Consider the following 15123-nt stretch of genomic DNA (forward strand, 5'->3'; position numbering starts at 1 on the left):
TGGTAAATTAAAACCAATATTAAGACTTCTCTTGGTTTTTAAAATTGATAGTAGAAACTAAAGTTGGTAAATATCTAAGCTTACGAATGTTAATAATAAATGAGTTCATTCTATACGATAACATTTAATAGACTAAGGTATCTATCAAAATATAGTTTTGATAGATTAAAATACGTTATCTACCTGAATAATAATTTTGTTTAAAATATTTCAATAGAACGATTGAAAATTTTGACGTTGCAGTGTTTAAATTAGTTGGTTAATGCTTAGGTACGAAGTGAATGAATTATTATGCTTTTCATCGTAAAAGTTGATAATTTAATTCAAAAAATGTTAAAATATACTTTGATCAATATGCTTTTCATAAAATATTAAAAATAGTTCATAGCGTTATTTGATGGATTAAACAAGTGACTAACAATCTCTAATGTATGATTTTTTTGATGTTTTCTCTCGAAGTTTAGATTCCAAGCTTTAATTTGAACAAGAACGGGCTGAATTTTCATTGTCCCTTCTGAACAGTTTCGGCCTCGTCTCGTTGATCGGCTTCATCTCTGTATCTTTTCCGGCTGCATTGCGATTTGCAGCTCAATATTCAAGATTAAGAACTTGAGTACTGATTGTCAACGGTTGGTCTTGACTTTCAATCGATTCTTGGTCTAAACAATGGCCCTAACCATCTCCGAATCTTCCCTCGTCAAGTCTAAACAATGCCGTCGCAGCGTTTCTTTAATATATTTCTCCATGTGCCGGCTCCTGCTCTCCCTAATTCACTCTCTCTGCTTCGTCAAGCTTCTTGCTGAATTTGTCAATGCAGGTTATTCTAATCTCTCTCTCTCTCTCTCTCTCTCTCTCTCTCTCTCTCTCATGTTTTTTAGTAACTTGTTTTTGTTTTTGAATTTTGACTACAAATTCAAATGAACTTAAATTTCATAGTCCAAAAACTAAAATCTAGATAATTCTCAGTATAGTCGAAATCATTTTTGACAAATGTAGTAGGATCAGAAGGTTATCCTATGAATGATCCAAGCACTGGTAAATGTAAAAGAAACAGGAATGCAAGGCTTAGAAGGTAACATAGGCATTCATTTTTCAAGCCACATTAGTGATTACTTAGTGATTATCGATAATTGCCACATTTAAACGTTCATCTTTTGAACGAGAATGTTGCCACGACTCTGATTATAATTTAGTGACAAAGTCAACTTTCAGATATTTGAATGAATTCTGAAAGTCTTCTTTCTTAAACAAGACGACAGAAGATTTTGAATAGTTTAACCTAAATGTTATGGTAGAGAGTGGCAGAAACAACAATGTCAATGATTTTGATTTGGCTTTAAAATAAAATCATCTACCTCACTAGAAGAGATTAAAGATATTTCTGTCAACTATGACAGCTATGGAGAATTAAGTCTTCCTCCATTCTTCATTTTCTTTAATAAGATGTCTTTAAAATAGTTCAACTTGGCTTTAACCTGCCCATATGCTGGATTTTCAAAATGATGGAATCAAAAGCATTGCATATGGCTGACTGTAAGCTGGTCATGCAATGTTCACTGGAGAATGTTACTCATTTTACTCTTTGAGCAGGTGCTAAAGGCTCTTTGATTTGGCCTACCATGCTGATTTCTATATACAAAAAGAGCTCAACTCCCACATATGATTTGCAGCTGCTTTCGTTCTACTAAGCACTAATGATTATGGAACAGTTAGGATGCTGCCTCCTTCAGATCTTTGTTGCTTTAGCTATTTCATTTCTGGTTACTGCACAGGATCAGTCAGGTTTGTTGTTGTTGTGTTTCAATGTGTAGCATATGCAAATTTGTGTATATGAAAGATAATAAGCTCCGGTTGATAGCTACTTGTTTTTTGTTTTTGAAAATTAAACCTATAAACGCTACTATCACCAAATGGTTGTCAAACGGAGCCTAAGACTCTTTTGTGTACTCTGTTGTTCAGGATTCATTAGCATTGACTGTGGAAATTCAAAGAATTCAAGCTACACAGACAGTGTAACAGGCATCAAGTATATTTCTGATGCAAACTTCACAGAAACTGGAGTAAGTAGGAGCATATCATCAGATTTCAACTCTTCCACTCTTCCACAGAAATTCTGGTATGTTAGAAGCTTTCCTGAAGGGGAGAGGAACTGCTACACCATAAAGCTTGCTCAAGGTAAAGGTTTCAAGTATTTGATCAGAGCGAGTTTCATGTACGGAAACTATGATGGCAAAGGTAATGCGTCGGTTTTTGATCTGTACATGGGAATTAATAAATGGGATTCAGTAGTATTGAGCAATGAATCCAGTATCACAAACAAAGAAGTTGTACATGCACTTCCTACATCTTCCGTAAGCATATGCCTGGTGAATACTGGCTTTGGATCACCTTTTATATCAGCATTGGAGTTTAGACTTTTGAAAAATTCTAGCTATGTTACCGATTTCGAATTGTTAGCTCTCCATAGACGGTTGGATGTAGGATCGATTACAAACGAAACTGTTCGGTAAGCCATTTATGAAAAGAATACCAAAAACCTGGTTGGAATGACTTTTCAAGTGTTTTAAAAGGGTGATTTTTAAGCACTTGAAATGACATTCTAATTAGACACTGAAACTTGTTTATAGTAGATGATGATTAAATGTCGTTGTTTCTCTCTCAGGTACCAAGACGATTTTTGTGATCGGATTTGGAGGCCCTATAACTTTCCTAGTTACAAAATTATAAGCACATCATCCACAGTTGATTCAGAAATCAGCAACAGTTATAATTTACCAAGAATTGTAATGAGCACTGCTATCACAACCGATAATGCCAGTGCTCCTCTAGAATTTCACTGGGTTCCTGGAGATCCCAATGCCAAATTTCACTTATTCTTGCACTTTGCTGATTTGGAAAAGCTCCAAGCCAACCAATCGAGGGAATTTAACATCTTTCAAAATGAAAATCATCTTCATGGACCTTTTTCTCCTGATTACTTGCAGTCAACTACATTGTTTACCACAAACCCAATGAGTGGAGAATCTATTGATTTTAAATTTGTAAGAACAAATACATCAAATCTTCCACCCATCCTCAATGCTCTTGAAATTTACACGGTGCTAGATACATCACAATCGCACACTGATGAGCAAGACAGTATGTTCAGAATTTTTGCTAGCCGTTTATTTATCTTTATCATTACCTGAGATGTAACCATACTCTTTCTTGCTTACATTAATTATTGCAGTTAAAGCTCTGATGAGCGTGAAATCATTTTATGGAGTGAGAAAGAATTGGCAGGGTGATCCATGCCTGCCAGAATCCTTCGTGTGGCACGGTCTTAGTTGTAGCTATGATGAGACTCCTAATAGAATCACCTCCTTGTAAGTTTCCAACAATGCTCTCTTTTGGCTGAGTTCTTATCTATCTTCTTTCGTTGACGTCTATAAACTCAACAACAGGAACTTATCTTCAAGTGGGTTGGTGGGGGAAATAGTTACTTCTATATCCGAGCTCAGATCATTACAATATTTGTAAGTCCAGAAAAGTTATGTAAAGCTCTTCGCTCGTCAGTTTTTCTGATAATGAAACTAAAATGGGTTCTCCCATTCTTTTTAGTAAAAATAGTCTAAGTCAATCACTTATTCCAGGGATTTATCAAACAATAACTTGAGTGGACCAGTGCCTAGTATGCTATCCGAGTTGCACTCTTTGAAAGTTTTGTGAGTCGTTTTTCTCAGAAATGAATGGATTAATATATTCAGTGAGAAAACTAATTATGGACTGATGATACATTTGCAGAGACTTGAGGAACAACCCACTTCTTGGTTCTATACCAAGCGAACTCATGGAGAAATCGAAGAATGGATCGCTTACAATAAGGTATCATATTTTTGTTTGAACTTAAAAAAATTCCCAACTCTTCTAATGAGTTAGTTTTGGTTTGTTTTCACCCTACTTTTAGTCAATCTTTCATGAATGTTCCTTTTGCATAAGACTACAAGATTTCTTTTACAAATGCAGTATGTTTTACCTATCATTATACATCTCCAAAGATCAGGAAATATGCTATTTAAGGGGATTAATGGCAGTGATTACTAGTCTAACGTAAAGTCTTGATATTGTCATCTGCTTTATGGAAGGGTTGGAGGAAACGCCGATGTTTGTGCTTCATCTTCTTGCCAAAAGAAGAAACAGATTTACGTTGTTCCAATTGTAGCAACAGTTTCATCGTTGCTGGTCCTCTTAGCTGCAATAGTCGTCTGGATTATAATATGGAAAAAACGAGGTTAGACTAAAGTTTTCTTGTACAAGTGTTATGAGTTTTATAACTTTTAAGACATGCTTCTATATGCATGTAATAGGAAGTTTTCATGAACATGCTTCTCAAACCTTCACTCGTTGACAGCCCGAAAACAGCCCATTATAAGACTCGGATCGCTAGAGCCAAAAAATCAGCAGCTATCTTACTCACAAATACAGCGTATGACAAATAACTTTGAGACGAAAATCGGGGAAGGAGGATTTGCAAAAGTATTCCTTGGTTACTTGGTCAATACTCAAGTTGCCGTGAAGGTCCTTAAGTCTTCTGTTCAAGGTTACAAAGAGTTTGAAACAGAGGTAAGTCATCATGAGCAGTGTCTGTTGGACAGAAATAATGACAAAACATTGTAGGGCAGCACTCACTTGTATCCTGATCTTAAAGATATGATGAAACTGAAGAACTAAGCTGGAGGAAAAGGAGATCTCGAGTCTAGGAAAGGCAAGGGATTTGAGTGAATAGAAAGGAAAAAACAAAGGATGAATTTTACTTAAAGAAAAATATAATCGTGAAACTTATCAAAAAATAATGAAAATTTGAAGTCATAAATAGATTGGTTGACCTTAGCTCGAATGTCATTTTTCGTCCTTTTTCTAGGTTGCATGCAGTATTGTTTTTTCAATTGCTGAACAGTTCTTGGTCTGGCCTTCTATGTTTCCAATCTTAAGTTATGACCAAAAGCCTCCAGAAGCTTGTCTATCGTAGAAATAATTGTCTTTTGTTTGCGTTTCAGGTCAAACTTTTGCTGAGAATTCATCATACAAACTTGACAAGCCTTGTTGGATTCTGCTATGAAAAGACCAATCTGGTTCTTATCTATGAGTACATAAATAATGGCAACTTAAAAGAGCATCTATTAGGTTTTTGCTGCTGTTACAAGTTCTATTTTAGTTGCTCGGACACTCTTTTCTTCCCCTCTTTTTAGACCTTTATGATGAAGAGTGACAGAAGATTAAAATTATGCAGGTGGAAATGTTAGAGTTCTCAGTTGGGAGGAAAGGATGCAAATAGCGGTTGATGCAGCGCAAGGTTGGATGCATTTTTAGCTTCTGTTGTCTTTAATAATGTTTACTGTATTGTTTCTGATTTCCCATGGACTTGAGTGAGGTTTAAAAATCTAGGATTGGAGTATCTGCATCATGGTTGTAAGCCACCAATTGTTCACAGAGATGTGAAGTCTGCAAACATCCTTTTGAATAAAAAATTCCAAGCCAAAATTGCTGATTTTGGTCTATCCAGGAGTTTCCCGACCGAAAGTTGTACTCATTTGACCACAGTTGTTGCAGGCACCGACGGTTATCTCGATCCAGAGTAAGTTTTTCATTTTTTAGTAACCTATAACCTTTTAACAGACAAAATATTGTACTTGACAACAAAGGTTTTAATCTTCAAAGGCACACAGCATAGAAGTTGTTGATTGACTCGACAGTTGTGACATATATAATATAACAAACTCCATAGATTTTCAATAAATCAATATATAAAACTTCTTATACTCTTGCATAACAAGTCATGCAACTTGGGTGCAGGTATTATGCAACTGGCTGGCTGACCGAAAAAAGCGACGTTTACAGTTTTGGAGTTCTTATATTGGAAATAATCACTTCCCTTCCAGTCCTTCAAATTGATAGAGCTTCTTCAAAGAGATATCATGTAAGCCAATGGGTTATGAACTTGATGAAAACAGGTGATATAAAGAGCATCGTTGATCAAAGGCTAAGAGGAAACTTCGACTTGAGTTCTGCCTGGAAGGCTGTGGAGATTGCCATGACATGTTTGTCACTGGATTCTGTAGAGAGGCCAGGCATGAAGGAGGTGGTAAGGGAGTTGAGTGAGTGTTTGGCGTTAGAGAGAGCTCGGAAAAGAAGGAACGTCGATTCTGATACTGGAAAATCAAATACAGTTACTAGAAATTTCAGAGAAAGCGAAGTAACACCTCGTGCTAGGTAGCTTCTACTGCTATATATGTTCAAATCAATCTATTGCAAGCAATCAAGAGCGAGCCCGGTCGAGTCGGGTTGGCAGAACCTCAATATGTTATGTCGAGGTATACAAGAAACAATTTGGTGTCTTTTGGCTATGTCATTGTTTCAATGTGGTTGGGAAGATTGTGTGGAGCAATGGAGAATGTTTTATATGCATAAAACTAAGCAGCATCATTGCATGGCTTTTGTAGATAATGATATGAACTCTGAAAATATGAGCTTTTGCCATTCTCATTCATTCAACCAAGGAGCTCCTTTTCCTTTCCTTTCCTTATGCTTTTTATACTCTTCATGATTCGGATTTTAGTTCTCATCCACTGCCAACAAATCTTTTATGATTTTTTTTCCCCTTTATCTAATTTCCATAGAAAATATTCATCTCCATTTTTCTCTTGTTAGTATAGTCGAGTTCGTTGAAGTTAATATTTAACTAGGAAATAACCAGTTCGAAAACGATCTCCATAGACTATAGTGGCCATAAAACTATATCAATAATTTAGTAAATTAATGTATTGATCAAAATTAGCTCAACAGATAAAAAATTGTTGTCTACGTGGATAAAATATTTGAATGATTTGAGATATATGTTGAGGATATTTGAATCAATTCTAAAAGTCTTCTTTCTTAAACAAGAAGATAGAACATTTTGAATAGTTTAACCTAAATGTTATGCTAGAGAGCGGAAGAAACAACAGTATCAATGATTTGATTTGGCTTTGAAATAAAAGCATCCACCTGGGAAGAGATCAAAGGTATTTTTGTCAACTGTGACAGCTATGGAGAATTAAGTCTTCCTCCCTTCCTCATTTTTTTAATATGATGTCTTTAAAATAGTTCAACTTGGCTATGTAATCAAGGGCATTGCGTATGGCTGAACGAAGCTGGTTATGCAGTGCTTCACTGGATAATGTTACTTGCCTTTTTGACCAGGTATTAACGGCTCTTTGATTAGGCCTATCATGCTGTGGTCTATCTATAAAAAGAGCTAACTCCCATATATGATTTGCAGCTCCTCTCTTTCCATTAAGCAGTAATGATTATGGAGCTGTTAAGACACTGCTTCCTTCAGATATTTCTTGCGTTAGCTATTTCATTTCTTGTTAATGCACAAGATCAGTCAGGTTTATTGTTGTGTATCTTTCAATGTGTAGCATATGCAAAGTTGTCTATATCTTTCAATTTCTATCTTTGAGTGGATTTCTGTTGAGGATTGTTGGGAGGGAGTTCCATATTGGCTAATTTAGAGAATGATCATGGGTTTATAAGTAAGGAATACATCTCCATTGGAATGATGTCTTTTGGGGAACCCTAAAACAAAGCCACGAGAGCTTATGCTCAAAGTGGACAATATCATACCATTATGGAAATCCGTGATTCCCAACATGGTATTAGAGTCGTGCCCTTAACTTAGCCATGTCAATAGAATTCTCAAATGTCGAACAAAGAAGTTGTGAGCCTCAAAGGTGTAGTCAAAAGTGACTCAAGTGTCGAACAAAGGGTGTACTTTGTTCGAGGACTCTAGAGAGGGAGTCGAGCCTCGATTAAGGGAAGACTATTCGAGGGCTCCATAGGCCTTAGGAAAGGCTCTGTAGTGTACTTTGTTCGAGGGGAGGATTGTTGGGAGGGAGTCCCACATTGGCTAATTTAGGGAACGATCGTAAGTTTATAAGTAAGGAATACATCTCCATTGGTATGAGACATTTTGGGAAAGCCCAAAGCAAAGCCATGAGAGCTTATGCTCAAAGTGGACAATATCATACACATGTGGAGATATGTGATTCCTAACCGTTTCTTTGTTTTGTTCTCTACATTTTACCGATGTTTTCAAAACCCAAGCATGTTGAAAAAAATATTAGTTTTTGAGAACTTGTGCTTTGTTTTTTGGAATTTGACTAAGAGCATATCATCAGATTTCAACACCACCACTCTTCCACACCAATTCTGGTATGTTAGAAGCTTTCCTGAAGGGGAGAGGAACTGCTACACCATAAAGCTTGCTCAAGGTAAAGGTTTCAAGTATTTGATTAGAGCGAGTTTCATGTACGGAAACTATGACGGCGAAGGTAAACTGCCAGTTTTTTATCTGTATATGGGAATTAATAAATGGGATTCAGTAGTACTGAGCAATGAATCCAGTATCATAACCAAAGAAGTTATACATGCGCTTCCGACATCTTCTGTGTGCGTATGTCTGGTGAATACTGGCTTTGGATCACCTTTTATATCAGCATTGGAGTTTAGACTTTTGAAAAATGCTAGCTATGTTACCGATTCCAAATTGTTAGCTCTCCATAGGATGTAGGATCGATTACCAACGAAACTGTTCGGTAAGCCATTTATGAAAAAGAATACCAATAGCCTGCGTGCTTATTTAGACTGAAACTTGTTTATAGAAGCTGATGACTAAGTTTCCTTTTCCTTCTCTCAGGTACCGAGACGATTTTTGTGATCGAATTTGGTTGCCCTTTAACTTTCTTCATTACAAAATTATAAGCACATCATCCACAGTTGATTCAGGAATCAGCAACAGTTATACTTTACCAAGAATTGTAATGAGCACCGCTATTACGACCGATAATGCCAGTGCTCCTCTTGAGTTTCACTGGGTTCCTGAAGATCCCTATGCCAAATATCACATATTCTTGCACTTTGCTGATTTGCAAAAGCTTCAAATGAACCAATCAAGGGAATTTAACATCTATCAAAATGAGGAATATTTTAATGGGCCTTTCTCTCCAGATTATTTGCAGTCAACTACATTGTTTAGCACAAAACCAATGAGTGGAGAAACTGTTGCATTTAAATTTGTAAAAACTAATACATCAAATCTTCCACCTATTCTCAATGCTCTTGAAGTCTACAGGGTGTTAGAAACATCAGAATCCCGCACCGATGAGCAGGACGGTATGTTCTGAGTTTTTGCTAGCAGTTTATTTATCTTTATCATTACCTGAGATGTAGCTATACTCTTTCTTTCTTACATTAAATATTGCAGTTAAAGCTATGACGAACGTGAAATCTTTTTATGGAGTGAGAAAGAATTGGCAGGGTGATCCATGCCTGCCAGAATCCTTCGTGTGGCACGGTCTTAGTTGTAGCTATGATGGGACTCCTAATCGAATCACCTCCTTGTAAGTTTCCAACAATGCTCTCTTTTGGCTCAGTTCTTATCTATCTTCATTCGTTGACGTCGATAAATTAGGAACTTATCGTTAAGTAGGTTGGTGGGGGAAATAGCTACTTCTATATCCAAGCTCACGTTGTTACAATATTTGTAAGTCCAGAAAGGTTACGTAAACTCTTCGTTTGTCAGTTTTTCTGATAATGAAACTAAAATGGGTTTCCTGTTCTTTGTAAAATAGTCTAAGTGAACTGCTTATGCCAGGGATTTATCAAACAATAACTTGAGTGGACCAGTGCCTAGTCTTCTATCCGAGTTGCACTCCTTGAAAGTTTTGTGAGTCATTTTTCTGAGAAATGAATGGTTTAATATATTCAGTGAGAAAACTAATTATGGACTGATGATACGTTTTCAGAGACTTAAGAAACAACCCACATCTTGGTTCAATACCAAGTGAACTCATGGAGAAATCGAAAAATGGATCGCTTACAATAAGGTATCTTATCTTTGTTTGAAGTTCAAAAAATTCCCTCTTCCAATGAGTTTCAATAGTTTTGGTTTGTTTTCATCCGATTTAATAGTCATCGTTCATGCATATTCCTTTTGCATAAGACAAAAACATTTGTTTGACAAAGAAGTACGTTCTTGTAACAGCCTAAGTCCACCGTTAGCAGATATTGTTTCCTTTAGGGTTTCCCTTTCAGATTTTCTCTCAAGGTTTTTAAAACGCGTATGCTAGGATAGTAGGGATAGGTTTCCACACCCTTATAAAGAATGCTTTGTTCCTCTCTCCAACCGATGTGGGATTTCACAATCCACCCCCCCTTGGGAGCTAACATCCTCGCTGGCACTCATTCCTCTCTCCAAACGATGTGGGATCTCACAATCCACACCCCTTTAGGACCCAATGTCCTCGCTGGCACACCACCCGGTGTCTGGCTTTGATACGGCCACCGCTAGCAGATATTGTCTTCTTTAGGCTTTCCCTCAAGGTTTCTAAAATGTGTCTACTAGGGAGAGGTTTCCACACCTTTATAAAAAATGTTTTGTTCCCCTCTCCACAGGGATCTCAGAGTTCTACCTATCATTAGACATCTCCAAAGATCAGGAAATATGCTATTAAAGGAAATTAATGGCAGTGATTACTAGTCTAACTTAAAGTCTTGATATTGTCATCTGCTTTATGGAAGGGTTGGAGGAAACGCCGATCTTTGTGCTTCATCTTCTTGCCAAAAGAAGAAAAAGAGTTACGTTATTCCAATTGTAGCATCAGTTTCGTCGTTGCTGGACCTCGTAGCTGCAATAGCCGTCGGGATTATAATTTGGAGAAAACGAGGTTAGACTACAGTTTTCTTGTGCAACAGATGTGAGTTTTATAACTTTTAAGACATGCTTCTATATGCATGTAATAGGATGTTTTTGTGATCATGCTTCTTAAATCTGCCCTTGTTGACAGCCCGAAAACAGCCCGACGTAAGACTAACATGGCTGGAACCAAAAAAACACCAGCTATCTTACTCACAAATACAGCATATGACAAACAACTTTGAGACGAAAATTGGGGAAGGAGGATTTGCAAAAGTATTCCTTGGTTACTTGGACACTACTCAAGTTGCTGTTAAGGTCCTTAAGTCTTCTGTTCAAGGTTATAAAGAATTTGAAGCAGAGGTCAGTCATCATGAAAAAGTGTCTATAAAGACAATCTTAGTTATCCAAATTTGAATTGCTGACTTGATTTTTTAGTATTCAGTTCTTGGCTCTTTTGGAGGATTCTTGTTCAAGTTGATTCTACATTTTGTTTTTGGTTTTCTGTTTTTGAAAATTATGCTTGTTGTTTCACAAATGTTTTAGTTTATGAAAACCACATTTTTTTAGTTTTTAATTTTGACTTTGTTATAGAAAACATTTTTAAAATGTAGGTAATAAAGTAAGAATACTATAGGTGCAAGTTGTGTTGGTATGCTTTAACTTTCAAAAATATAATGATTATGGAACACAGGCCTAGTAAATCAAAATTTAATGCTAAGTTGTTAGCTCATTGGTAGATGACAGTGTCGGTTTATAACGGCCCAAGTCCACTGCTAGTAGATATTGTCCTCTTTGGGTTTTCCCCTTCGGGCTTCCCCTCAAGGTTTTTAAAATGCGTCTAGTGGGGAGATGTTTCCACACCCTTATAAAGAATATTTCGTTCTCCTCCCTAACTGATGTGGAATTTCACAATCCCTCCTCGTTCGAGGCCCAACGTCCTTGCTGGCACGCCGCCTCGTGTCCACCTCCCTTTGGGACTCGGCCTCCTTGCTGGCACATTGCCCGGTGTCTGGCTCTAATACCATTTGTAACGACACAAGCCCACCACTAACAGATATTCTCCTCTTTGAGTTTTCCCTTTCGGGCTTCCCCTCAAGGTTTTTAAAATGCATATGCTAGAGAGAGGTTTCCACACCCTTATCAAGAATGTTTCGTTTTCCTCCCCAACTGATGTGGGATTTCACACGGTTGGACAGAAATAATGACAAAATATTGTAGAGTGGCACTCACTTGTTACGTGATGTTAAAGATATAATGAAACTACAAGAACTAAGCCAGGAGAAACAGAAGACCTCGAGTCGAGGAACTGGAAGAGATTTGAGTGAATAGAAAGGAAAAATATGATCAAGAAACTTCTTACAAAGAAAATTTGAAGTCATAAATAGATACTACTCAAAACTTCATATGTTCTTCGATTTTCTTTTGCTCGAATATCGTTTTTCGTCCTTTTTCTAGGTCGCATGCAGTAATCTTTTTTCAATTGCTGAACAGTTCTTGATCTGGCCTTCTATGTTTCCTCTCAAGTTATGACCAAAAGGCTCCAGCAGCTTGTCTGTGGTAGAAATAATTTTGCCTTTTGTTTGCATTTCAGGTTTAACTTTTGCTGAGAATTCATCATACAAACTTAACAAGCCTTGTTGGATTCTGCTGTGAAAATACCAATCTTGTTCTTATCTATGAGTACATAAATAATGGCAACTTAAAAGAGCATCTTTCAGGTTTTTGCTGCTGTGACAATTTATATTTTAGTTCTTCCCCTCTTTTTAGTCCTTTATGATGAAGAGTGACAGAAGATTAAAATGTTGCAGGTGGAAATGTTAGAGTTCTCAGTTGGGAGGAAAGGATGCAAATCGCGGTCGATGCAGCACAAGGTTGGATGCCATTTTAGCTGCTGTTGTCTTTAATATTGTTTACTGTATTGTTTCTGATACTCATGGACTTGAATGAGGTTTAAAATCCTAGGATTGGAGTACCTGCATCATGGTTGTAAGCCACCAATAGCTCACAGAGATGTGAAGTCTGCAAACATCCTTTTGAACGAAAATTTTCAAGCCAAAATTGCTGATTTTGGTCTATCCAAGAGTTTCCTGACCGAAAGTCGTTCTCATTTGACGACAGTTGTTGCAGGCACCGAGGGTTATCTCAATCCCGAGTAAGTCGTTCATTTATATTACTTTCCTTTCTTGTTTTTTCTCGGAGAAATATGTAGGCCTATTTATATTAGAGGAAAGCTAACTAACCCTCCAGGGAATAGGAAACAGAAAAGAAAAGCTAACTAATCCTCGCAAAGCAGTGAGACGAGACCAATAGGGCTTTATGGCTCTAGCTTGTAAATGGACCTTTATGAGAATATCCGTTTTTGCCACCTTGTGTTTTCTCCCTCATCAGACTTTGGTCAAACATGATTTTCAGTTTCTATTGATGTCAACCATAGAGCTTGCACCCAGACAAAAAAGGTGAGCGTCGGGGACACTTTGACTTGACTTTAACTCGTTAGATTCAGTAGTAGGTTTTTCCATAACCAAAATTGATATGGTTCCACCACCGAGAACAAATGATGGAAAAATTTCGAAATGCACATGTCACCTTAGATATTTCACCCGAGGGATTGGCCAAGTTAGTGTGACAGATTTTGGCTCTGCTTCAACTTTAGGAGTGACTGTACCAGTAGTAAAAGAGATCTCAGTCTCAAGAGATACCATATCATATGTGTAACGAAAACGGACATCGGAATAGGAAATAGAATAGAAAAGCTAACCAATTCTCTTGAGGATAGGAAACATAAAAGAAAAACTAACTAATCCTCCGAGGAATAAGGAACAATACAGAAAAATCAAACAAAATAGGCTAATTCTCTTACTAAATGAGATTACACCCTCAAATTAAGGTTATTCCTTCGACACTTCCCTTCGGTTGTCAAACCGAGTAATAGATATCATTCATTCTCAGCATGGCTACTAACTCATGAAACAATAAGTTGATAAGTTTTTTTTGTTAGCACGTGTCAGTTGAAGCCAAGAGGGCTGTAACTCGTGCACAACAAGTTGAATAGGATTATGAGCGAGTTCTAAGGCTCTAGCCATAGACTCTCAATATATATAAAACTAATACTCTTGCATAACAAGTCATGCATCTTGGGTGCAGGTACTATGCAACTGGCTGGTTGACCGAGAAAAGCGACGTTTATAGTTTTGGAGTTCTTATATTGGAAATAATCACTTCCCTTCCAGTCCTCCAAATTGATAGAGCTTCTTCAGAGAGGTATCATATAAGCCAATGGGTTAGGGACTTGATGAGAACAGGTGATATAGAGAGCATCGTCGATCAAAGGCTAAGAGGAAACTTTGACTTGAGCTCTGCTTGGAAGGCTGTGGAGATTGCCATGACATGTTTGTCAATGGACTCTACAGAGAGGCCAGGCATGAAGGAGGTGGTAAGGGAGTTGAGTGAGTGCTTGGGGTTAGAGAGAGCTCGGAAAAGAAGGACCGTTGGTTTTGATACTGGAAAATCGAATACAGTTACTAGGAATTTCAAAGAGAGTGAAGTAACACCTTGTTCTAGGTAACTTCTACGGCTATCTGTGTTCAAAACAATCTATCGCAAACATCCATGAGTGAGCCCGGTCGAGTCGGGTTGGCACAACATCGATATGTTATGTCGAGTTATACAAAGAAACAATTTGGTTTGGGTATGTGGTTGTTTCAATGTGGTAGGAAAGATTGTGTGGATCAATGGAGAATGTTTTATATGCATAAAACTAAGCAGCATCGTTGCATAGCTTTTGTAGATAATGATATGAACTCTGAATGTATAAATTTTTTAATGTATGAGTATTTTAAAATTTAAAAAGGAAATTAAAAGTGTTTTAATTTTTTTTATAAAAAGTTTAAAGCTTATTAATGAAAATTTAAAAACTGTTCAAATACTTTTGAAAGTTTATTTTTATTTTAATTTACGGGTGTTTTTAAAACAAAGTATTAATGATTTCGTTACAAAATAATTTTGAAAATTTTTAAATTTTAATTTTAGAGAATTATTAAAACTTTTGAAAATTTAGGATTTCAAAATTAAAAAAACTTTTATTATCATAAAATAAAATGGTATATTATTCTTCTTTTATAAAAAAAAATAATAATTTTATGTTATTATCTACTCGTGAGGTAAGAATTTGTAGGTATTTTAAAAACTTAATTTCCAAATAAAAATTTTGAATTGAAAAAATTAATTTCAAATTCTCCTTTATGCAAAATATTTAAAAATAAACTTATAAAAGCAAAAAAAAATATATATATAGAATTTTTTATATTTTTTTTCGAGAATATAATATTTGATAAGTTATTAAAGAGTGAAATTTTCTTTTTCAATAATTTAATTTTATAGAGTAGTAATTATTATTGGTTCGATTG

General features: G+C 36.4%; 1 protein-coding gene and 1 pseudogene across 2 annotated transcripts; both read left to right on the top strand.

Moving 5' to 3' along the window:
- Positions 1 to 408: 408 nt before the first annotated feature.
- LOC111480423 (putative leucine-rich repeat receptor-like protein kinase At2g19210) lies at positions 409 to 7220 on the top strand. 2 transcript variants are annotated; one of them, XR_002717818.1, is made up of 16 exons: positions 409 to 817; positions 1591 to 1782; positions 1960 to 2506; positions 2663 to 3138; positions 3230 to 3365; positions 3444 to 3515; positions 3633 to 3704; positions 3784 to 3864; positions 4125 to 4270; positions 4391 to 4602; positions 5037 to 5163; positions 5270 to 5332; positions 5425 to 5614; positions 5833 to 6350; positions 6965 to 7040; positions 7123 to 7220. XR_002717818.1 is itself a non-coding variant. In XM_023125454.1 (14 exons), the coding sequence occupies exons 2-14, from the start codon at positions 1695 to 1697 to the stop codon at positions 6251 to 6253; spliced, it is 2631 nt and encodes an 876-aa protein (XP_022981222.1). In that variant the 5' UTR covers positions 409 to 817; positions 1591 to 1694; the 3' UTR covers positions 6254 to 6554. The 2 variants fall into 2 exon arrangements, 1 of the variants encoding a protein (XP_022981222.1); XM_023125454.1 differs by lacking the exons at positions 6965 to 7040; positions 7123 to 7220 and having other exon boundaries at positions 5833 to 6554.
- A 748-nt stretch (positions 7221 to 7968) lies between these two features.
- LOC111480424 lies at positions 7969 to 14406 on the top strand (annotated as a pseudogene).
- Positions 14407 to 15123: the final 717 nt, after the last annotated feature.

The sequence above is a fragment of the Cucurbita maxima genome, unplaced genomic scaffold (assembly GCF_002738345.1).
Source record: "Cucurbita maxima cultivar Rimu unplaced genomic scaffold, Cmax_1.0 Cma_Scf00006, whole genome shotgun sequence".
Taxonomy (NCBI): Eukaryota; Viridiplantae; Streptophyta; class Magnoliopsida; order Cucurbitales; family Cucurbitaceae; genus Cucurbita; species Cucurbita maxima.